Raw genomic sequence first — 22,895 nt, 5'->3', positions numbered from 1 at the left:
CCTGATTGAGAAAAGCGAGTGTCCCATATGTCTTTTGTACCACCCTATCAACCTGCCCTTCTGCCTTCAGAGAACTGAGAAAAACACGCCAAGGTCCCTTTGTTCCTCGGAACTTCCCAGTGTCAGATCATTCATTGAATAATCCCTTGTCAAATTACTCCTTCCAAAGTCATCACGTCACACTTTTCAGGGTTAAATTCCATCTGCCACTTATCCGCCCATTTGACCAACCCACCTATATCTTCCTGTAACGATCTCTCCTGTACACCCTTGAATGTTGCAAGGATAGCCCCAGTAATTGCAGACTAGACAGTTTGACATCAGTCAAGCTTCCAGAAATAATTAGTCATGATAGAATTAGAGTCACATTTCTAAAGGGAAATCATGTTTAAAGGGTTGATGAGGGTAATGCTGTAGATGTGGTGTTCATGGATTTCAGAAGGCATTGGATACAGTGCCACACAACAGACTTGTGAGAAAGTATAGCTCCTGGAATAGAAGGGACAGTAGCAGCATGGATAGAAAACTGGCTGAATAATAGGAAGCAGAGAGTAATGGTCAATGGATATTTTTCAGGCTGGAGTAAGGTTTGTAGAGGGGTTCCCATGTTTGAAATTAGGAACCTTACTTTTTCTGACATATATTAATGATCTAGAGCTTGATGTGCAGGTTATAATTTCAAAGTTTGTGGATGATTCAAAACTTGGAAGTTTTGCAAATTGTGAAGAGGACAGTGTAGAAATTCAAAAGGACAAAGACAAGTTGATGGAGTGGGCTGATTGGTGGCCGATAAAGTTAAATGTGGAGAAGAGTGAGGTGATGTGTTTTGGTAGGAGGAACATTGGGAGACAATAGAAAATAAGGGGTAAAATTCTTCAAGGGCTGCAGGATCAGAGGGACCTGGGTGCATCTGTGCGCAGATCATTGAAGGTGACAGGACAGGTGGAGGGAGCAGTTCATAAAGCAGAGTATTCTGAGTTTTATGAATAGGGACAGAGAGTACAAGAGCGAGGAAGTTATACTGAACTTACACAAAACTATAGTTAGACCTCAGCTGGAATATTGGGCACAGTTCTGGGCTCCACACTATAGGGAGGATGTGAACACATTGGAGAGAGTGGGGAAGAGGTTTACCAGGATGGTTCCAGGGATGAGAAACTTCAGTTTTGAGGATAGATGGGAGAGGTTGGACTGTTCTCCTTGTGGAGAAGGAGGCTGAGAGGAGATTTCATGAAGATGTGGGCTGGACAGAGTGGATAGGAAGAAACTGGTCCCACAAGTAAAAAGATCAGGAACGAGAGGGCACAGATTAAAAGTGATTTGCAAAAGAAACAAGTGTGATGTGAGAAAAACAGAACGAATAGTTCTGGGCCGGGATTCGCCGAGCCTGCACATGAAATTGTGTTTGGCACGGGGGCGGAGAATGGGGCCTCAGACCTGCGATCGGGTCTGATGCTGGGATGCGAATCACCGCCGACAGGAGAATTGGCAGCAGTCGCGCGTGCGTGGTTGACGCGGCGCTGATCGGGGGCCGTTGAAAGAGGCCCCCGCGCCGATTCTCTGCGGTCAACCAGTCGAGTTCCCGCCGGCTAGGTTCACGTACGGTCCCGCCCGGTGGGAGCTCGGATTCATGGCTGCGGTAGCCGTCCTGGTGAGGGGGGGGGGGGGGGGGGGGGTGGCGCAGGGGTTCAGTCTCTGGGGGGGGGGGTCTCCACGGCGGCCAGGCCCACGATCATGGCCCACCAATTGGCCGGCGGGCGAGATCTGGGGGCTGCTACCATCTTCTGCACCGGCCCGCTATCTGGCTCCGCTATGTTGCGCGGCACCGGTGCGGAAATGGCCGCCACGTGGACGCGCGCCGTCAGTGCAGAGCTGCGTATCGGCGACTGGAGCAGCACGGAGCACTCCGGTGCTGTGCTGGCCCCCTGAGAGTCACTGAATCGCTGGACCAACAGGCCCATGGACGCCGGCTTCAACACTTGGCCGCGTTTTTGGAGAATCCCGGCCCCAGAGTCTGGAACGCGCTGTCTGGGAGTGTGTTGGAGGCAGATTCAGCCGAGGCATTCCCAGGACGTTGTTTCTATTCAAGTAATTATCCAATGTGCAGGGTTACAGGGAAAAGGCCAAGGAATCACCGTGCTCGTTTGGAGAGCTGGTGCAGACACCAGGGGCTGGTTTAGCACAGTGGGCTAAACAGCTGGCTTGGAAGACAGAACGAGGCCTGCAGCGCAGGGTCAATTCCCGTACCAGCCTCCCCGAACAGACGCCGGAATGTGGCGACTAGGGGCTTTTCACAGTAACTTCATTGAAGCCTACTCATGACAATAAGCGATTATTCTATTATAATGACCGCCTTCTGCTCCGTAACAGTTCTGTATAATTCGGCTGTTTACAGTTTAATGTTCTGCAGTAATTGGATATTGCTGGAATGGGGCAGCAAGAAAAAGTCAACAGTGGCCATTCCCTTGTGCTGGTAGCTGCTTGGTACAACAACCATGGAGCGTCACTGTGCAGGGATGGATCACAGATATGTGGAAACGCAACATGTGCTCGGTGACAGAAATAGACATGCTCAGTCCTTCTGGTCCCATGCCTCATCCATACTTTACTTCCTAGAATCAGCCTGGCATCTCCTCGGATTTCCAGATCTGTGAACCTGTGAGCCAGCTGCCTCATCATTCCAGCTCTATAAACCTCCCATTACAACAGTCCGCTGAATCGTCAGTAAAGCAGTCTTTCTGGGTGAAGGACATAGGAATAGATAGAACAAGGTGAGATGGTTGAAGAGCAGTGTGGCAGACCCTGTCAGAGTGGTGTGGCAGAGAGCATGGTCTGCTGGGTGAGACTTCCCACCTTTTATGGAGGTCTTTTAGTGCCAGTTGGACAGCTGCTCTGAGGAGCTGTGATAATTGAGAATTATCTCCATGTCTCACCCATCAGTCACGTGGCCGGCCAAACGGCTCCTCATCCCTCCTCACTGACACATTCCACCTGCTATATCCGTGTATATATTTCCTTTTCAATAATTACGACACCCTGGGCCAGTGCACGGTCAACTCCAGCCCCACTGGTCCCGGACACAAAGTCTTTGACCCTCGGTTGCCCAATCATTAGTCACCAGGTTGGTAAGTTTAAGCACAATTACTGTTTATTTATGACAAGAATTAAAATGAAATACATGATGTGGAGATGCCGGTGTTGGACTTGGGTGAGCACAGTAACAAGTCTTACAACACCAGGTTAAAGTCCAACAGGTTTGTTGATTCGAAACAAACCTGTTGGACTTTAACCTGATGTTGTAAGACTTCTTACTGTAAAATGAAATATGCAGCAAATACAACTGGTTAACTATTATCTAATTCCTGATTCCCTGCTTTAACTCTTCCTCCCCCCGCCCCCCCAACCCATCCTGCATACACTAATATGGAAGACAGACAAACACAGAGGGGAAGAAATGGGTTAAAAATAAGTAAGTAAAAGTGAAAAAGAGTCTTTGTTTAAGATAAGTTTTTCCCATACCCTGCATCTCTTCAAGCCTTTGCTTTAACTTCAATTTTACTGCAGTTTCGTTCATTCTGTAGTTTCAGAAAAACAGCACACACCGCCTTTCTGGCGAGCGAGAAAGGGAAGGTCTTGCCTTTGTCTGCAGCCTATAATGTTTTTCCGGTGGATTCACTCATTCAGGTTCTCTGCAACCCCAGGAATACAGCCTTTCTGGAGAAACACGGAGGGCCAAGAGTAGGATCCTCCCTCTACACCACCAGGAGTCAAACTGAAACTCCCTGAGACTCTTAAAAGCATTCCGCTGAAATGGCATCCAATCATCACCTGTTCCTGGACAGCGTACAACCCTTTTGGGCCCATTCATTGGCAATAGCTGAGCAGTCAAGCCAAGTCCCAACCCATCTCTCACTCTCTCTGTCACTCACTCACTCATTCTCTCTCCCTCCCCCACACTCTCTCACTCTCTCTCTCTTTTTCTCTCTCTCACACACACTCTCTCACTCTCTCTCTCACACACACTCTCTCCCTCCCCCATACTCTCTCACTCTCTCTCTCTCACACACACTCTCTCCCTCCCCTCTCTCTCTCTCACTCTCTCTCACCCTCCCCCCTCTCTCTTTCTCTCACTCTCTATCTCTCTCTGTCTCGCTCTCTCACACTCTCTCCCTCTCTCTGTCTCGCTCTCTCACACTCTCTCTCCCTCTCTCTCTCTCTGTCTTGCTCTCTCACACTCTCTCCCTCTCTCTGTCTCGCTCTCTCACACTCTGTCCCTCTCTGGTGACAAGTCTGAAGCCTCCTGTTCAAACCAGCAGGAACCAATATTTTCTCCTGTATCTTCTGATTTCTGCTGCTTGACTAAAGATACATGTTCATTAATCACCATGGATCAAAAATAATAACAAATTAAACAAATGGGAAATAGGACAATAAATAGGAAGGACCCTTACCCGACCATTTCCACTTATTTCCTCTGGTCTTACCCGAATCCAGGGTTCGCTGCACCTCTGTTGGTTTTATTGTGAACACTACATTCAGGGCAGCACATTCTTTCCATGTCAAAGTTTGTTCTGGTTCTTTATACTGGGAGTGGTAACTCTATTTGCTCACTTTATGCATCAGCTCCTCTTCTGCAGTTATGGCCGAGGTGGAGATTAAGGGGCAGTATACAGGGAGCTTTACTCTGTATCTAACCCTGTGCTGTACCTGTCCTGGGAGTGTTTGATGGGGACAATGTAGAGAGAGCTTTACTCTGTATGTAACCCTGTGCTGTACCTGTCCTGGGAGTGTTTGATGGGGACAATGTAAAGGGAGCTTTACTCTGTATCTAACCCCGCGCATTACCTGTCCTGGGAGTGTTTGATGGGGACAGTGTAGAGGGAGCTTTACTCTGTATCTAACCCCTTGCTGTACCTGTCCTGGGAGTGTTTGATGGGGACAGTGTAGAGGGAGCTTTACTCTGTATCTAACCCCGTGCTGTACCTGTCCTGGGAGTGTTTGATGGGGACAGTGTAGAGGGAGCTTTACTCTGTATCTAACCCCGTGCTGTACCTGTCCTGGGAGTGTTTGATGGGGACAGTGTAGAGGGAGCTTTACTCTGTATCTAACCCCGTGCTGTACCTGTCCTGGGAGTGTTTGATGGGGACAATGTAGAGGGAACTTTACTCTGTATCTAACCCCGTGCTGTACCTGCCCTGGGAGTGTTTGATGGGGACAATGTAGAGGGAACTTTACTCTGTATCTAGCCCCGTGCTGTACCTGTCCTGGGAGTGTTTGATGGGGACAGTGTAGAGGGAGCTTTACTCTGTATCTAACCCCTTGCTGTCCTGTCCTGGGAGTGTTTGATGGGGACAGTGTAGAGGGAGCTTTACTCTGTATCTAACCCCTTGCTGTCCTGTCCTGGGAGTGTTTGATGGGGACAGTGTAGAGGGAGCTTTACTCTGTATCTAACCCCGTGCTGTACCTGCCCTGGGAGTGTTTGATGCATTGTACCCAAAAGATGATCCACTTTATTCAGAAAAAGGTATTAAATTTGTTCAGCTATTTCCATTGCACTGATAGTCTCGGCCATCCTGATGCAGTGTCCAGTTGATCAAAGTTGATTTTGCAGGGGTTTTGCCTGAAGGATCAGGAAAGTGGCTTCTAGAAGAACATTAGCTTTTGTTTGAAGGTCTTTGAATTGAATCTGGAGGATGTGGGAGAGAATTAGGTGGATTGGCCATGCTAAATTGCCCGTAGTGTCCTAAAAAGTAAGGTTAAGGGGGGGGGGTTGTTGGGTTACGGGTATAGGGTGGATACGTGGGTTTGAGTAGGGTGATCATGGCTCGGCACAACATCGAGGGCCGAAGGGCCTGTTCTGTGCTGTACTGTTCTATGTTCTAATTGTTGATGGAGTTTATCTATTGGTGCAGTTCTCACTTCAGTATGGGAGTAGTGAGGGCAGCTGCTCTGTTGATCTGCCGGGCCTGTTGTTAACACTAGTTGCTGTAGTTTGGAGCAGGCTGAACTGGTACAGCTGATCTGTGTTGGATCATCAGTTGTGGCCTTTTGAGATAGGTGGCCGCCAAAGTAGGTCAGTGTCTCCTTCAGCATATATGGGAGGTGAAATATTTGACTGACTGGGTCTGGGTTGATATGAGTTTTGTTTTGGCAACATTCATGGACAGGCCGAGTTTCTGGCATTCAGAATTGACGAGGTCGAGACTGCTGCAAGTGTGGTGCAGACACTGCTGTGAACTGTAGATCATGTGTGTCTATGGTGGTCAGTTTAGTTTTGGCACGGAAGTGACTGAGGTTAAAGAGTTTCCCAGCTGGATGGTATTTTATACTGGTCCCAGAGGTGAACAGTCAGGTAGATTATAAATAGTCTTGGGGCTGTTACACAACCTTCCTTGACCCCAGTTCGGATTTTAAAGGCATTTGTTTTTGTGGGCGGAATTCTCCCCCCCCCCACGTCGGGTGGGAGAATCGCCGGGGCGCCGAGCGAGTTCTGCCATGCCGCCCCGGCACCCGCACGTGATTCTCCCACCCCCCCCACAAACCGGTGCGGCGAGATTCACGGCTGGCTGCTGGGAGAATCGCCTCTCGCCGTTTGTAACGGGCGAGCGGCGATTATCCGGCCCGGACGGGCCGAACGGCCTGCCCAACACGACAGGTTCCTGCCGGCGCCATCCACACCTGGTTGCTGCTGGCGGGAACAGCACGGGAACGCTGGGGGGGCGGCCTGTGGGGGGGGAGGGGGGATCCTGCACCGGGGGGGGCGCTCAAAAGGGGTCTGGCCCGCGATCGGTGCCCACCGATCGGCGGGCTGGCCTCTCTGAAGGAGGACCTCCTTTTCTCCGCAAGATCCATCCGACATCTTCTTGCGGGGCAGCCGCGGGGAGGATGGCAACCACGCATGCGCGGGTTGGTGCCGGCCAACCTGCACATGCACTGGGGACATCATTTATAGAGGGAATCAAACAACTTACCCAGTCACTTCATACTGCCAATCGCTTATTGTTGGGTTTCAAACATCCAGTTACTTATTAATCTTGTAAATAGATGGGATTTGAAGTTATTATGTGTTGCGTTTTGACCAATAAACATATGCTCTGTTTTAATTCTAGTATGGATACCACACCTGACAAACTCGCCCTCACTCATTGTAATGGTTGGTCTGCCTGCCAGGGGGAAAACCTACATATCAAAGAAACTCACTCGTTATTTCAACTGGATTGGGGTTCCTACTAAAGGTAAGTTCCCACATGTGGCCTATCTGACTGAATAACCTGCTGAAAAATGTATCATCGATGAGGATGACCAACACCAATGAACAGGTAGGATTATAATTTTACACAGGACTGCTGGGCATTATTTTATTTCACAAAATGAATCTATAGGGTGTATGGATCACAGTAAATATCCATAGGAATATCTGGCACAGAGAGTTGCTTCCACGTGTTGCTGTATTAATAATGTTGGTGAACCACAAGCCTTCCCTTATCTCGATCAAATGACCACACAACCAGTTAGTTAGTCCAAAAGATGGTTTATTTACATACACGAGAGTTATCTCAACATGCAAACACAATATGTACTACAAGTTAAACTACACCTATCAGCTATAATAACCTGTACTTAACTTCAGGGCGACCGGCACTGTGCAAATGGATAAGGCCTTTATCTGTATTTCACGTTGCCGGAGCGCCAGGTCCAAGAGAGGCCGAACACATGGTGGTCTCTCTTTTTATCCTTGGGGGTTTTCGTGCTCTTTTGGGCGGTTTTTCAGTTTGGACCCCACTAATTGGGTAATTCCTGATCACTGTGTTCAATTCGAACCAATAAAAGGGCGGGTGCCTTGGGCGTATCCTAAGCGGTCATTGGCCCTGTTGTTTATGCTTCCCGAGTACAGGGAGTGGCATTGAAAGGTCTAAGTTTGTATCGATCGCTCAAGTACCAGTCCTTTGGCGGGGATGGGCCATCAAAATGCTAATCGGTTGGGGGTTTCGATACCGTCTGGATTCCTCACTCGCAAATATACATTTCCAGAGCTCTGAGCCTGCCTGAATCTCGCATTGTCCATTTTTCCCACTATGCTTTGCGACCTTCCCTGTTCCTGGTTGTAAGTGGCCATCCCAGATGGCTACAGTTTACACAAGCCTTTTGACCTGCGTCTGTGGCATGCGAGACTAAGGTGCGGGACCATTTAGTGGTATCCTCCTCATTTAGGTGTGCGTGGTTCAATTCTCCGTAGACTGCCATGAAATGAATTTGTAGGCGACCCGCAGATGCGGTCGGATGCTCTCCCTTCTTCTGCCTGCAGTGATTTAAACCCTTGACTGGATCTCCTTTGCTATACCCGATGGCATCTAATATGGCTTTTTTCATTTCCTGTAGGGCTCCCCTTGCTACATTTTGGGGTTCTGGCAAAGCTGATCTTATGGGCTGGCTAAGGCTCATAACTATTAGCTTCACTTCCTCTCTCTCATCTAGGACGTACATAACTTTTTGTTGGCGCGCCTCCTCAAAGAAGCTGTGCGGGTCTGCGGTGGGCTGGAATGGACTACTTTTCGTGCAAGCTTCTCTTAATTGGATTTATGGATAATGGGGTGGTGTAAACGATATCAGGCTCATCCTGATCCAATGACTTGCGTTGTGTGGTAACCAGATTCATGGGAGTCGAATTGTGAGTGGGGGGGGTGTGCTGCCTGTGCAGTCGGTGGTGCGGGTGCTTTTCTTTTTGGGGCGTGGGGGGCTCGATTTTGATTTCCCATGTCCTCTACGTATCTTTAGGTGCTTTCGTTTAACTCTGCCAATCGGGAGCATCTTCCTCATCTAAATCCTGCCCGAAAGTGTACCTGAAGCCATTCTGTGCTGAGAGTAGCGACTGTGACTTTTCTATCTTCTATCGGCATTTAGCATGGTCAACGGTACTCTGCCTCTGTTCCTCAGTAGAGCTGTGGAGCGCTCTCAAAGCTGCTTTTGAATCTTCACATTTGCTAGTTAGCTGGGCGACCTGTTGTTCTGTTTCCTCTCTTACCAGGTCTGCGTGCTGTGTATCTTGGTAGGCTTTATCGTACTGGGTCTGGAATCTACTAAGGTGAACTAGACAAGATTGATGTGCACGTTTTACATCGGCCATTTCCTTATCCTTAGCTGCTAACTGTTCCTGGAGTTGCTCAATTATCTTCTCGCTTTCATTACTGTTTCCCTCGTTCTTTTCTTCCTTGTCAATTAACTGCCTACGGAGCGTCTTCACAACCTCCTCTGTGCCTCGCAACTGTGCCAAACAGGACATTATTGCCATCGGCTTTCTGACTTTCCCTACATTTTTCTTGTGGACCTTGCTCAGGTTCTCCCACCAAGTCTGTCCTATCTTTCCTGGACCTGACTCATCATTAGCGCAAAAATTCGACCAGAGGGGCCATCCTTTCCCCTTTAAGTATTTCCTTAACTCTTCCTCCCATATGGGGCATTGCTCTGCTCTGTTGGTTGCTGCGATTTCGGGTTCCTGTGGATTCATCAATCTTTCCATTGCTTTAGTGGCATAACTTCTCTTATCTCTTTCTCTACTTTTAATTTGGGACAGGGAAATAAGGCGCCGATTTGAACAGGGGGTATGGCTTAAGCTATTTTCCGGCTCACAATCCCTCGATAGTTGTACACAATTCTAACGAGTTTACCTTACTCTTCCTGTTCGTTACGCATGCGGGTTAGTACACACTTCCGAAATTCGGGTATTTGGTCGATATGGGACTTGCATTTGTGGTTCTTTCTCTTTCTCGCAATTAGATTCAAAGTTTGTGGATTCTCTCAGAGTGAGAAAGTCACTTCTAATCGAGTCCTGTCAAAGTTTGCCAATAATGTTCTCTATTAATAATGTTGGTGAACCACAAGCCTTCCCTTATATCGATCAAATGACAACACAACCAGTTAGGTAGTTCAAAAGATCATTTATTTACATACACAAGAGTTACGTCGACATGCAAACACAATATCTACTACAAGTTAAACTACACCTATCAGCTACTATAACCTATACTTAACTTCAGGGCGACCGGCACTGTGCAGATGGATAAGGCCTTTATCTGGATTTCACTTGGCTGGTTCGAAGAAAGTGGCTCTGTCTCTGCTGGGCTCATCCATCAGGTAGCGATCGTTGGTCTTGAACTTGGCTGGCTGTTCCTGCTACGATTAAATTGGCACAGGCCGGATCCAAAAGAGATAAAACACATGGCTGTGCCCTCTTTTAGGCCTCTGGGATTTTGCGCTCTTTGGGGCGGTCCTTAACCTTGGACCAAATAGTTCCACAGGGCTCTGATCACCGTCTTCGATTTCGACCAATAAAGCGGCGGGTACCTTGGTAGCTGGGCGGGTTCTTAGCAGTCGTTGACCTTGGCAGTGGGGCTTTCTGAGTAAGGGGAGTGGCGCCGATCAGTCTGTGGCTGTACCGGTTGCTTGATTGGAGTCCTTTTGTCCTGGGAAAATGGGCCATTAAAATGCAAACGGGCAGGGGTTTCGATCAGGCCTGGTTACCTGTGTTTCAGATACACATAGGCTGTGTATCTGTCTGAGTCCTGGGTTGGCCATAATTCCCATGGTCCTTTGCAGGTGGCCATCTTAGATGGCTACACACGTGAATGTGTTCATAAACACTGCCGATCGTAATGATCTGCACCAGGGAGGTTTAGTTGCAAATCTCTTAAAGTTGTAATTATCTGGTGTCCTTTTTCTTTAACTTTATAAATAAAGGCCCCGCCCCACTGTCTACAGCCTAGTTATGGTTCACCAGTGCACAGGTACCTGGTTATGATTCGCCAGTGCACAGGTACCTGGTTATGATTCACCAGTGCACAGGTACCTGGTTATGACTCACCAGGTGAACCCAGTGTGGAGCAGAGCGGTGAACCCAGTGTGGAGAAGAGCAGTGAACCCAGTGTGGAGCAGAGCAGTGAACCCAGTGTGGAGGAGAGCGGTGAACCCAGTGTGGAGCAGAGCGGTGAACCCAGTGTGGAGCAGAGCGGTGAACCCAGTGTGGAGCAGAGCGGTGAACCCAGTGTGGAGCAGAGCGGTGAACCCAGTGTGGAGCAGAGCGGTGAACCCAGTGTGGAGCAGAGCGGTGAACCCAGTGTGGAGCAGAGAAGTGAACCCAGTGTGGAGCAGAGCGGTGAACCCAGTGTGGAGCAGAGCGGTGAACCCAGTGTGGAGCAGAGCGGTGAACCCAGTGTGGAGCAGAGCGGTGAACCCAGTGTGGAGGAGAGCGGTGAACCCAGTGTGGAGGAGAGCGGTGAACCCAGTGTGGAGCAGAGCGGTGAACCCAGTGTGGAGCAGAGCGGTGAACCCAGTGTGGAGCAGAGCGGTGAACCCAGTGTGGAGCAGAGCGGTGAACCCAGTGTGGAGCAGAGCGGTGAACCCAGTGTGGAGCAGAGCGGTGAACCCAGTGTGGAGCAGAGCGGTGAACCCAGTGTGGAGCAGAGCGGTGAACCCAGTGTGGAGCAGAGCGGTGAACCCAGTGTGGAGCAGAGCGGTGAACCCAGTGTGGAGCAGAGCGGTGAACCCAGTGTGGAGCAGAGCGGTGAACCCAGTGTGGAGCAGAGCGGTGAACCCAGTGTGGAGCAGAGCGGTGAACCCAGTGTGGAGCAGAGCGGTGAACCCAGTGTGGAGCAGAGCGGTGAACCCAGTGTGGAGCAGAGCGGTGAACCCAGTGTGGAGCAGAGCGGTGAACCCAGTGTGGAGCAGAGCGGTGAACCCAGTGTGGAGCAGAGCGGTGAACCCAGTGTGGAGCAGAGCGGTGAACCCAGTGTGGAGCAGAGCGGTGAACCCAGTGTGGAGCAGAGCGGTGAACCCAGTGTGGAGCAGAGCGGTGAACCCAGTGTGGAGCAGAGCGGTGAACCCAGTGTGGAGCAGAGCGGTGAACCCAGTGTGGAGCAGAGCGGTGAACCCAGTGTGGAGCAGAGCGGTGAACCCAGTGTGGAGCAGAGCGGTGAACCCAGTGTGGAGCAGAGCGGTGAACCCAGTGTGGAGGAGAGTGGGAGGAGAGCCCCAAGTTATCACCATTACCGAGGGAACATGGGCATTAAGCTAGACATCTGTAAGATAAAGATCTGAAACCAACCGGTCCCTGGCCGCACGACACTGCCTCCCCCCTATTGATTGAACCCCATTATTCAGTTTAAAGCCCTATCTACAGCCCTAGTTATGCGATTTGCCAGGACTCAGGTCCCAGCTAATAACCCATGAATTCAAATCCATTTCTCCTAAACCAACTTTTGAGCCTCACTTTTGGATCTTTGAGGTAATTGAGATTTATGCATATTTACTCTGGATGAAATCAGTGAACTCTACATCCCACAGCTGGAAAGTGGTCCCTTTAAAGTCTGTATTGCTCAGCATATTTTCATAACTCCCCGTGCAGGGCATTACTCCCCGTGCAGGGCATTACTCCCCGTGCAGGGAATTACTCCCCGTGCAGGGCATTACTCCCCGTGCAGGGCAATACTCCTCGTGCAGGGCATTACTCCCCGTGCAGGGCATTACTCACCGTGCAGGGCATTACTCCCCGTGCAGGGCATTACTCCCCGTGCAGGGCATTACTCCCCGTGCAGGGCTTTACTCACCGTGCAGGGCATTACTCCCCGTGCAGGGCATTACTCCCCGTGCAGGGCTTTACTCACCGTGCAGGGCATTACTCACCGTGCAGGGCATTACTCACCATGCAGGGCATTACTCCCCGTGCAGGGCATTACTCCCCGTGCAGGGCTTTACTCACCGTGCAGGGCATTACTCACCGTGCAGGGCATTACTCCCCGTGCAGGGCATTACTCCCCGTGCAGGGCATTACTCCCCGTGCAGGGCATTACTCCCCTTGCAGGGCATTACTCCCCGTGCAGGGCATTACTCACCGTGCAGAGCGTAACCCACCGTGCAGATCATTACTCCCCGTGCAGGGCATTACTCACCGTGCAGGGCATTACTCACCATGCAGAGCATTACTCCCCGTGCAGGGCATTACTCCCCGTGCAGGGCATTACTCACCGTGCAGGGCATTACTCCCCGTGCAGGGCATTACTCACCGTGCAGGGCATTACTCCCTGTGCAGAGCATTACTCCCCGTGCAGGGCATTACTCCCCGTGCAGGGCATTACTCCCCGTGCAGAGCATTACTCCCCGTGCAGAGCATTACTCCCCGTGCAGGGCATTACTCACCGTGCAGGGCATTACTCACCGTGCAGAGCATTACTCACCGTGTAGGGCATTATTCCCCGTTCCGGGCGTTACTCCCCGTGCAGGGCATTACTCCCCGTGCAGGGCATTACTCCCCGTGCAGGGCATTACTCCCCGTGCAGGGCATTACTCCCCGTGCAGGGCATTACTCACCGTGCAGGGTATTACTCCCCGTGCAGGGCATTACTCCCCGTGCAGGGCATTACTCACCGTGCAGGGCATTACTCACCGTGCAGGGCATTACTCCCCGTGCAGGGCATTACTCCCCGTGCAGGGCATTACTCACCGTGCAGGGCATTACTCACCGTGCAGGGCATTACTCACCGTGCAGGGCATTACTCCCCGTGCAGGGCATTACTCCCCGTGCAGGGCATTACTCCTCGTGCAGGGCATTACTCCCCGTGCAGGGCATTACTCCCCGTGCAGGGCATTACTCCCCGTGCAGGGCATTACTCCCCGTGCAGGGCATTACTCCCCGTGCAGGGCATTACTCACCGTGCAGGGCATTACTCCCCGTGCAGGGCATTACTCCCCGTGCAGGGCATTACTCCTCGTGTAGGGCATTACTCCTCGTGTAGGGCATTACTCCCCGTGCAGGGCATTACTCCCCGTGCAGGGCATTACTCACCGTGCAGGGCATTACTCACCGTGCAGGGCATTACTCCTCGTGCAGGGCATTACTCCCCGTGCAGGGCATTACTCCTCGTGTAGGGCATTACTCCTCGTGTAGGGCATTACTCCCCGTGCAGGGCATTACTCACCGTGCAGGGCATTACTCCTCGTGTAGGGCATTACTCCTCGTGCAGGGCATTACTCCCCGTGTAGGGCATTACTCCCCGTGTAGGGCATTACTCCCCATGCAGGGCTTTACTCACCGTGCAGGGCATTACTCCCCGTGCAGGGCATTACTCACCGTGCAGGGCATTACTCCCCATGCAGGGCTTTACTCACCGTGCAGGGCATTACTCCCCGTGCAGGGCATTACTCACCGTGCAGGGCATTACTCCTCGTGTAGGGCATTACTCCTCGTGTAGGGCATTACTCCCCGTGCAGGGCATTACTCCCCGTGCAGGGCATTACTCACCGTGCAGGGCATTACTCCCCGTGCAGGGCATTACTCCCCGTGTAGGGCATTACTCCCCGTGCAGGGCATTACTCCCCGTGCAGGGCATTACTCACCGTGCAGGGCATTACTCCCCGTGCAGGGCATTACTCCCCGTGTAGGGCATTACTCCCCGTGCAGGGCATTACTCCCCGTGCAGGGCATTACTCACCGTGCAGGGCATTACTCACCGTGCAGGGCATTACTCACCGTGCAGGGCATTACTCCTCGTGCAGGGCATTACTCCCCGTGCAGGGCATTACTCCTCGTGTAGGGCATTACTCCTCGTGTAGGGCATTACTCCCCGTGCAGGGCATTACTCACCGTGCAGGGCATTACTCCTCGTGTAGGGCATTACTCCTCGTGCAGGGCATTACTCCCCGTGTAGGGCATTACTCCCCGTGTAGGGCGTAACTCCCCGTGCAGGGCATTACTCACCGTGCAGGGCATTACTCACCGTGCAGGGCATTACTCCCCGTGCAGGGCTTTACTCACCATGCAGGGCATTACTCCCCGTGCAGGGCATTACTCACCGTGCAGGGCATTACTCACCATGCACGGCATTACTCCCCGTGCAGGGCATTACTCACCGTGCACGGCATTACTCCCCGTGTAATGCATAACTCACCAATCCTTTCAGGAACCCCCCCCCCCCCACCCCATCCCCCCTGCCTTCCCTTCCCTTTAATTGAATTTGAGTTTCATATCTGATATCTGCTGTGTAAGAGTTAAAAGCAAATTCCTGCGGATGCTGGAATCTGAAACCAAAAAGAAAATGCTGGGAAACCTCAGCAGGTCTGGCAGCATCTGTAGGGAGAGAAAAGAGCTAACGTTTCGAGTCCAGATGTACCTGGACTTTGACAAAGGGTCATCGGACTCTAAACGTTAGCTCTTTTCTCTCCATACAGATGCTGCCAGACCTGCTGAGATTTCCCAGCATTTTCTCCTTGGTGTAAGAGATTACCTTGCTGTAAGTTTTGGGACCACGGTACTAATTTTGAGTGTTTGCTTACGAAGTTTCACATCAAAACTCTGAAATATTATTTGAGTGGTTTAACACATTTTCACAGTGCAGTGATCCATTGATAGGTGGAGTCTAATTGGGTAACTTCTATTTCACAGCATTTAATGTTGGGCAGTATCGACGTGACCTGGTGAAGACCTATAAATCCTTTGAGTTTTTCCTGCCTGACAATGAAGAAGGTTTGCAAATCCGAAGGTAATGCTTATTGGGATTGCAGTCCCTTAATATCACGTGTGTCTGCTGTTTATCAACCACATTCGATTGATTGCCTGCTGTCTTTCTGTCTGCAGACAATGTGCATCAACTGCCATGAATGATGTGAAGAAATATCTCGATAAGGAAGGAGGACAAGTGGCAGTAAGTGGACATGGTGCTTGATTGAGTTGCGCAGAAAGCGCTTTGTGTACTTTGACCTTGTGCAATGAGCGCCATTCACACAGCAAGATCCAAGGAATTGAAATGTGATGAATGACCAGTTAATGTTTGCCTGGTGATATTGTTCAGGAAACTGAGTCCTCCCTACTGTTCTTGATGGTACTGAAGGATCTCCAGAATTATCCAAGACACCAGAAGAGCCAGACAAACCCCAGTTTAGCACTTCTGACAGTTTGGTGATTTTTCAGTGCTGCTGATAACCTTTCAACCCAGAGACACAATCCTCCTTATGAGGTAGGCTTCTGCCTTGATATTCTAGCAGAGTGTTCAGGTGAGAACCGTTGTGATGTACATTGGGGCAGGATAGATCATTAACCTCCCGAGAAGGGCAGCACGGTGGCGCAGTGGTTAGCACTGGGTCTATCGCGCTGAGGTCCCAGGTTCGATCATGGCTCAAGGTCACTGTCTGTGTGGAGTTTACACATTCTCCCCGTGTCTGCGTGGGTTTCACCCCCACAACCCAAAGATGCGCTGGTTAGGTGGTTGGCCACGCTAAATTGCCCCTTAATTGGAAATAAAAAATTAACCTCCCTTGAGCCTGATCAACAGTTTAAATGAACATGTGTTAAATGAGCTGATTTTTAAGGAATTGAAGAAAAATAGCTTGGGTGGGTCTGTGTTTGCAGTGAGCTGGATCTGCTGTGATCTCTGCCAGGAACGACTATCTCTGAATCATTAGGATGATTTAAACTCATAATAGTAATGTCTTTAACCTGATATGTTTCTGTTGAAAGGTGTTAAGTCTTTTGGAGGTTTGAAGGAACATTTTGAGGGATTATTTAGTGTTGTATTATTTTCGGGGTTATCTTTGAAGTAAGGGGTGTTTAGGGATCCAATGTTTATGTAAAAAGGTTAAGTTGAATTCATGGAATCAACATTGTTTTGTGTTTAAAAACCCACGTGTCCATAATTGTAATACCACACCTGGGGAACAAACCATGTGCTTCAAAAGCAACAATACATTAAAGGGAGAGGTTGGTTGAACTCCATGATACATTTTGGGGTTCTGAAAATGCCGCTCCCATAACACCGCCCACACTTAGTCATTTATTTGGAGCCTGGGGAGGTTTCCACTGGGAAAGGAAAGGTCAGACACCTGAGATCAGACACCGTTTTTAAAGGGTGTCCCAATTTCCAGACACCCTAAAGCACCAGCAGAGACCCCACGACTCACCGATATCAGATCTGTGCACCCACCCCCCCCCAACCATCGCTGGTACCAGCGCCCACTATGGGGTCGCCAAAGGCCCCTCCCCCATTTCATTTCCCCCCCTTCAACATCCTACTCGATCAGGTCCCACCCCTTGGCAGTGCCCCTTAGCACTCAGGCAAACTACCAAACTGCAGGGTACCGGGGCAGTACGAGGGGACTGCTCTGCCCTGTCCGTGACCACCCAGAAGCTCCAATGGCCTCTGAGCTCCCCCCACATGTGATCATCACCATTTCATGGAGACCAGTAATGATTCCCGCTGGCCTCGTGCTGTGCCTGTCTGGGCGGAGAATTCCGGGAGCTGGAAGACTCTGGCTTTAGATGGGCTGAGCATATTTATATGTTCTTTTAAATATCCTCAACTGCTTCATTCCCAGCGAGGGTGTGAACCACATCGTGTTAGGTGCCACGGGTCAGTAGAATTGCGCTCCATTCGGCGGCCGGCACATACACCGTTTCGGAGCTCTTCCGCTATTCTCCAGGTAATGAGGAGGTGTGCCGGGCGGAATGCGGGGGAGGAATTGTGCCCAGAAAGTTTAGATGTTACCAGGGATGAGCGACTTCAGTTATGAGGAAATTTTGGAAAACTTAGGATTGTTCTTGGTTAAGATGTGACCTTACAGAGATTTTCAAGAAGATGGGTGGTTTTGATTGAGTAAATAACGGGGAAAAGTTCCCTCTGGTGAATGGATTAATGAGTAGAGGTAGTGGATTAAATATTGTTGGAAAAATATCGAAGAGCAGATGAGAATTCTTTTCAGTCAAGTTAGCAAGATCTGAAACTGTTTGCTCTATCTGAACAGTGAAAAGGGTTCAATGGGTTGCAACAAGTCTTGGCAAGTCATGGACTCCAGCCCCCTTTTATTGGTTGAATTGAAAATCAGCTATTGCTTTGTGCATTAGGGACTGGTTCCTCCCATCTACCAGCAAGCCCCCATCTCCTTACCTGCTGAAATTATTTCTAATAATCTCCAAACAGGTCTTTGATGCCACAAACACGACACGGGAACGGAGGGAAACCATTCTCAACTTTGCAGAACAGAATGGATACAAGGTTAGTTTGCAGTGATTGCTGGATTAACACTGCCTGATGGCATTGCAAGGCCAGCCTATTTCATGCTGTTGAGCTGTGAACCTATGAGGGGAGAAATATGTTACATTTATCGCCTAAATTTTACCATATTTATTCAAATTGTGTGCTGCTCAGGGTGGTGTAGTGTTATTGTCACTGGACTAATCAACTAGAGACGCAGAGTACAGCTCTGGAGACTCGTGTTCGAAACCTGCCAGGGCAGATGGTGACATTTGAATTCAGTAGAAACCTGAAATTAAAACTGTAAAGATGACCATGAAACCATTGTCGTAAAAACCCATCTGGGTCACTAATGTCCTTTCGGGAAGGAAATTTGCCGTCCTTACCTGGTCTGGCCTACATGTGACTCCAGACCCACAGCAATGTGGTTGACTGTTCACTGCCCCCTCAAGAGCAATTAGGGATGGGCAATAAATGTTGGCCCCAATAAATGTTGGCAGCCTGTGACGCCCACGTCCCATAAACAAGTGGGCTAAACAGCTGGCTTGTAATGCAGAACAATGCCAGCAGCGTGGGTTCAATTCCCGTACCAGCCTCCCCGAACAGGCGCCGGAATGTGGCGACTAGGGGCTTTTCACAGTAACTTCACTGAAGCCTACTTGTGACAATAAGCGATTATTATTATTATGTACTGCATCAGAAAGCTCAGGTTGTCAACAGAAAGAATGGAATGGATATGAATATGATACTATTTCTTGCAGAGTGATGCGGGATCCTGCACTGTACAACTTGCCCATGGTTGATAATGCTCCAATCGAGCTGATGCATCCGTCTTTTCCATGTTGTCAGCAGTCCTCATCTGTTCGCAGCCACTCTCCCCTCTGTGACATGCCCTTAGCTTCCTGCTGCCTTTTTATATTTTTCTGTATTTTACCATTTTCTTACTTTATGGTTCAGTTCTTCAAGTTAATGCATTGTTGACTGTGAACCTAGGAGAGGAAAAATATGCTGCATTTATCTAGTAAAGTTTACCACACATGAGCTGACATCAGCCACTGGATCTGCCTTTGCTCAGACCCAGATATTCTCTATTAATTGTGAAATGCACTCTGTCCTTTCTCACTCTTCTTTTGATATCATCTATCCATCCAGAGTCCAGAACACAGTATCTCCTCAAACTGGAGCTGCTGTTGTAATGTCCCCAGGAGGAACCAGCAGGAACGGGGTGGAGAATGCGCTGATGTAATGAAGCCCATTCAACCAATCCTGTCTGTCCATCGGACCTGTGTTTGTTCTCTAATCGAAGCAGCTGGCTTTCAGTTTGTTCATTTGTGGATTTTGACGTTTAGAGTCTGCTGGCATTTATTGCCCATTCCTATTTGAGAAGGAGGCGATGAACCATCACGTTGAATACAACGGAATAGTTGTTGAACCATTTTGGGGCAGTTTAGGGACAGTTATGGGACTGGAGTCACATGCATTCCAGATTAGGAATAATGGCAGATTCTGTTCCCCGAAGAACATTAGTGAATCGATTAATTATTAACATCAATGCGGTAGTTACATGGTCACCATTGAGTTTCTGGAAATGGCAAGATTAAGATTTATGAAATTGGCCTCTTTCTTTCTCTCACTGATTTCTGATCCATTTTCTATCCAAGGTATTTTTTGTTGAGTCGGTGTGTGAAGATCCTGACGTTATTGAGACAAACATTGTGGTAAGTTAGAGATTGAAAGCTCTGCGATTTGACTGAAATGCTGGTTTGGATGGTAATGATGAAGTTCTGATTCAGGTACAATTGGATTGGTTCGCAGCATTGGTAAATGCGGTTTGAGTGCTTTTGTCTCCTGGCTTGCCAGCTCCAGATGCAGAGATCCTGGGAAAGATCCAGCTCCGAGATCCAGCTCGGCTGAGAGGTGCATAGAAAATTGATAAAGCACTTTCACAATAGACCTTTCTAAATCTGGGATGCGATACTGGGAACGATTTTCCCACCGCTTTGCTCCCGCGCCGACCCTGCTGACCCCGGCACCGACCCTGCTGCGCCCGGCACCGACCCTGTTGCTCCCGGCAGCGACCCTGTTGCGCCCGGCAGCGACCCTGTTGCGCCCGGCAGCGACCCTGTTGCGCCCGGCACCGACCCTGTTGCGCCCGGCAGCGACCCTGTTGCGCCCGGCAGCGACCCTGTTGCGCCCGGCAGCGACCCTGTTGACCCCGGCAGCGACCCTGTTGCGCCCGGCAGCGACCCTGTTGCGCCCGGCAGCGACCCTGTTGCGCCCGGCAGCGACCCTGTTGCGCCCGGCAGCGACCCTGTTGACCCCGGCACCGACCCTGTTGACCCCGGCACCGACCCTGTTGACCCCGGCACCGACCCTGTTGACCCCGGCACCGACCCTGTTGACCCCGGCACCGACCCTGTTGACCCCGGCACCGAGCCTGTTGACCCCGGCGCCCTCCCCTGTTGACCCCGGCACCCCCCCCGTTGACCCCGGCGCCGACCCTGTTGCGCCCGGCGCCGACCCTGTTGCGCCCGGCGCCGACCCTGTTGCGCCCGGCGCCGACCCTGTTGCGCCCGGCGCCGACCCTGTTGCGCCCGGCGCCGACCCTGTTGACCCCGGCGCCGACCCTGTTGCGCCCGGCGCCGACCCTGCTGACCCCGGCGCCGACCCTGTTGCGCCCGGCGCCGACCCTGTTGACCCCGGCACCGAGCCTGTTGACCCCGGCACCGGCCCTGTTGACCCCGGCACCGAGCCTGTTGACCCCGGCACCGGCCCGGCGCCGACCCTGTTGACCCCGGCACCGAGCCTGTTGACCCCGGCACCGAGCCTGTTGACCCCGGCACTTCATGGGAGAGTCCCAAAACTGGCCGCCCTCCACTGTGTCCCCGTGCCGCCCTCCACTGTGTCCCCGTGCCGCCCTCCACTGTGTCCCCGTGCCGCCCTCCACTGTGTCCCCGTGCCGCCCTCCACTGTGTCCCCGTGCCACCCTCCACTGTGTCCCCGTGCCTCCCTCCACTGTGTCCCCGTGCCGCCCTCCACTGTGTCCCCGTGCCGCCCTCCACTGTGTCCCCGTGCCGCCCTCCACTGTGTCCCCGTGCCGCCCTCCACTGTGTCCCCGTGCCGCCCTCCACTGTGTCCCCGTGCCGCCCTCCACTGTGTCCCCGTGCCACCCTCCACTGTGTCCCCGTGCCGCCCTCCACTGTGTCCCCGTGCCACCCTCCACTGTGTCCCCGTGCCGCCCTCCACTGTGTCCCCGTGCCGCCCTCCGCTGTGTCCCCGTGCCACCCCCCGCTGTGTCCCCGTTTCTCCCTCCACTGTGACCCCGTGCCGCCCTCCACTGTGTCCCCGTGCCGCCCTCCACTGTGTCCCCGTTTCTCCCTCCACTGTGACCCCGTGCCGCCCTCCACTGTGTCCCCGTTTCTCCACTGTGTCCCCGTGCCGCCCTCCACTGTGTCCCCGTGCCGCCCTCCACTGTGTCCCCGTGCCGCCCTCCACTGTGTCCCCGTGCCGCCCTCCACTGTGTCCCCGTGCCACCCTCCACTGTGTCCCCGTGCCGCCCTCCACTGTGTCCCCGTGCCACCCTCCACTGTGTCCCCGTGCCGCCCTCCACTGTGTCCCCGTGCCGCCCTCCGCTGTGTCCCCGTGCCACCCCCCGCTGTGTCCCCGTTTCTCCCTCCACTGTGACCCCGTGCCGCCCTCCACTGTGTCCCCGTGCCGCCCTCCACTGTGTCCCCGTTTCTCCCTCCACTGTGACCCCGTGCCGCCCTCCACTGTGTCCCCGTTTCTCCACTGTGTCCCCGTGCCACCCCCCGCTGTGTCCCCGTGCCGCCCTCCACTGTGTCCCCGTTTCTCCCTCCACTGTGACCCCGTGCCGCCCTCCACTGTGTCCCCGTTTCTCCACTGTGTCCCCGTGCCACCCTCCACTGTGTCCCCGTGCCACCCTCCACTGTGTCCCCATGCCACCCTCCACTGTGACCCCGTGCCGCCCTCCACTGTGTCCCCGTGCCACCCTCCACTGTGACCCCGTGCCACCTCATTTATATGTTGAAAGTTGAAGGTAAGTATGATTCGATTCCCAGCTTGAATCACTGTCTGTGAGGAGTCTGCACGTTCTCCCCGTGTGTGCGTGGGTTTCCTCCGGGTGCTCCGGTTTCCTCCCACAGTCTAAAGACGTGCAGGTTCAGTGGATTGACCATGCTAAATTGCCCTAAGTGACCAAAAAGGTTAGGAAGGGTTACGGGGATAGGGTGGAAGTGAGGGCTGAAGTGGGTCGGTGCAGACTCGATGAGCCGAGTGGCCTCCTTCTGCACTGTATGTTCTATGGTTCTGGTTGGTAATGATCTAATACTGTGAATCTTTAGATAATTTTGATTCATTTTCCTATGTTGCTATGAATATTGTTGATTGCCTCTATACAGAGCACATTGCTGATCCTTATACTTTCACCCCATTTAGCAAGTGAAACTGGGCAGCCCAGACTACAGCGACTGTAACAATGACGAAGCTATATCTGATTTCCTGAAAAGGATAGAGTGTTACCAAAATACGTATGAACCTTTGGACGAAGTGTCAGATAGGTATGTTAGCTTTCATGTCTGTCGCCATCACACAATAAAGAGGCATAACAGGCAGAGGGTCTGAGCACTCACCCAAGTCCCCATACCTTTAATATCCCACCCAGTCTAACCCCACCCAGTCTAAACTCGGTCACCCCTCACTCCCCGCACCCTTTAATATCCCACCCAGTCTAAACTCGGTCACCTCTCACTCCCTGCACCCTTTAATATCCCACTCAGTCTAACCCCACACTCCCCTCACTCCCCACCCTTCAGAACATAGAACATCCAGTGCAGAAGGAGGCCATTCGGCCTATCGAGTCTGCAC

General features: G+C 51.6%; 1 protein-coding gene across 4 annotated transcripts in view; it reads left to right on the top strand.

The window, feature by feature from the left end:
* Window positions 1–22,895, top strand: part of LOC119973698 (6-phosphofructo-2-kinase/fructose-2,6-bisphosphatase 4-like) — a 117,077-nt gene that overhangs the window by 30,543 nt on the left and 63,639 nt on the right. For 3 of the 4 annotated variants that reach the window (XM_038812074.1, XM_038812075.1, XM_038812076.1), the window contains exons 2-7: window positions 7,110–7,235; window positions 15,431–15,527; window positions 15,623–15,689; window positions 17,958–18,032; window positions 19,673–19,729; window positions 22,467–22,588. In XM_038812074.1, coding sequence (XP_038668002.1) covers window positions 7,110–7,235; window positions 15,431–15,527; window positions 15,623–15,689; window positions 17,958–18,032; window positions 19,673–19,729; window positions 22,467–22,588 — 544 coding nt within the window. Of the gene's footprint in view, window positions 1–7,106; window positions 7,236–15,430; window positions 15,528–15,622; window positions 15,690–17,957; window positions 18,033–19,672; window positions 19,730–22,466; window positions 22,589–22,895 lie in introns of those variants that run through there. The other variant, XM_038812077.1, reaches the window with a different exon arrangement.

Source organism: Scyliorhinus canicula, chromosome 11 (assembly GCF_902713615.1).
Source record: "Scyliorhinus canicula chromosome 11, sScyCan1.1, whole genome shotgun sequence".
Lineage (NCBI taxonomy): Eukaryota > Metazoa > Chordata > Chondrichthyes > Carcharhiniformes > Scyliorhinidae > Scyliorhinus > Scyliorhinus canicula.
The sequence above is the reverse complement of the archived record's forward strand: the minus strand, read 5'-3'. Positions and strand labels throughout refer to the sequence as shown.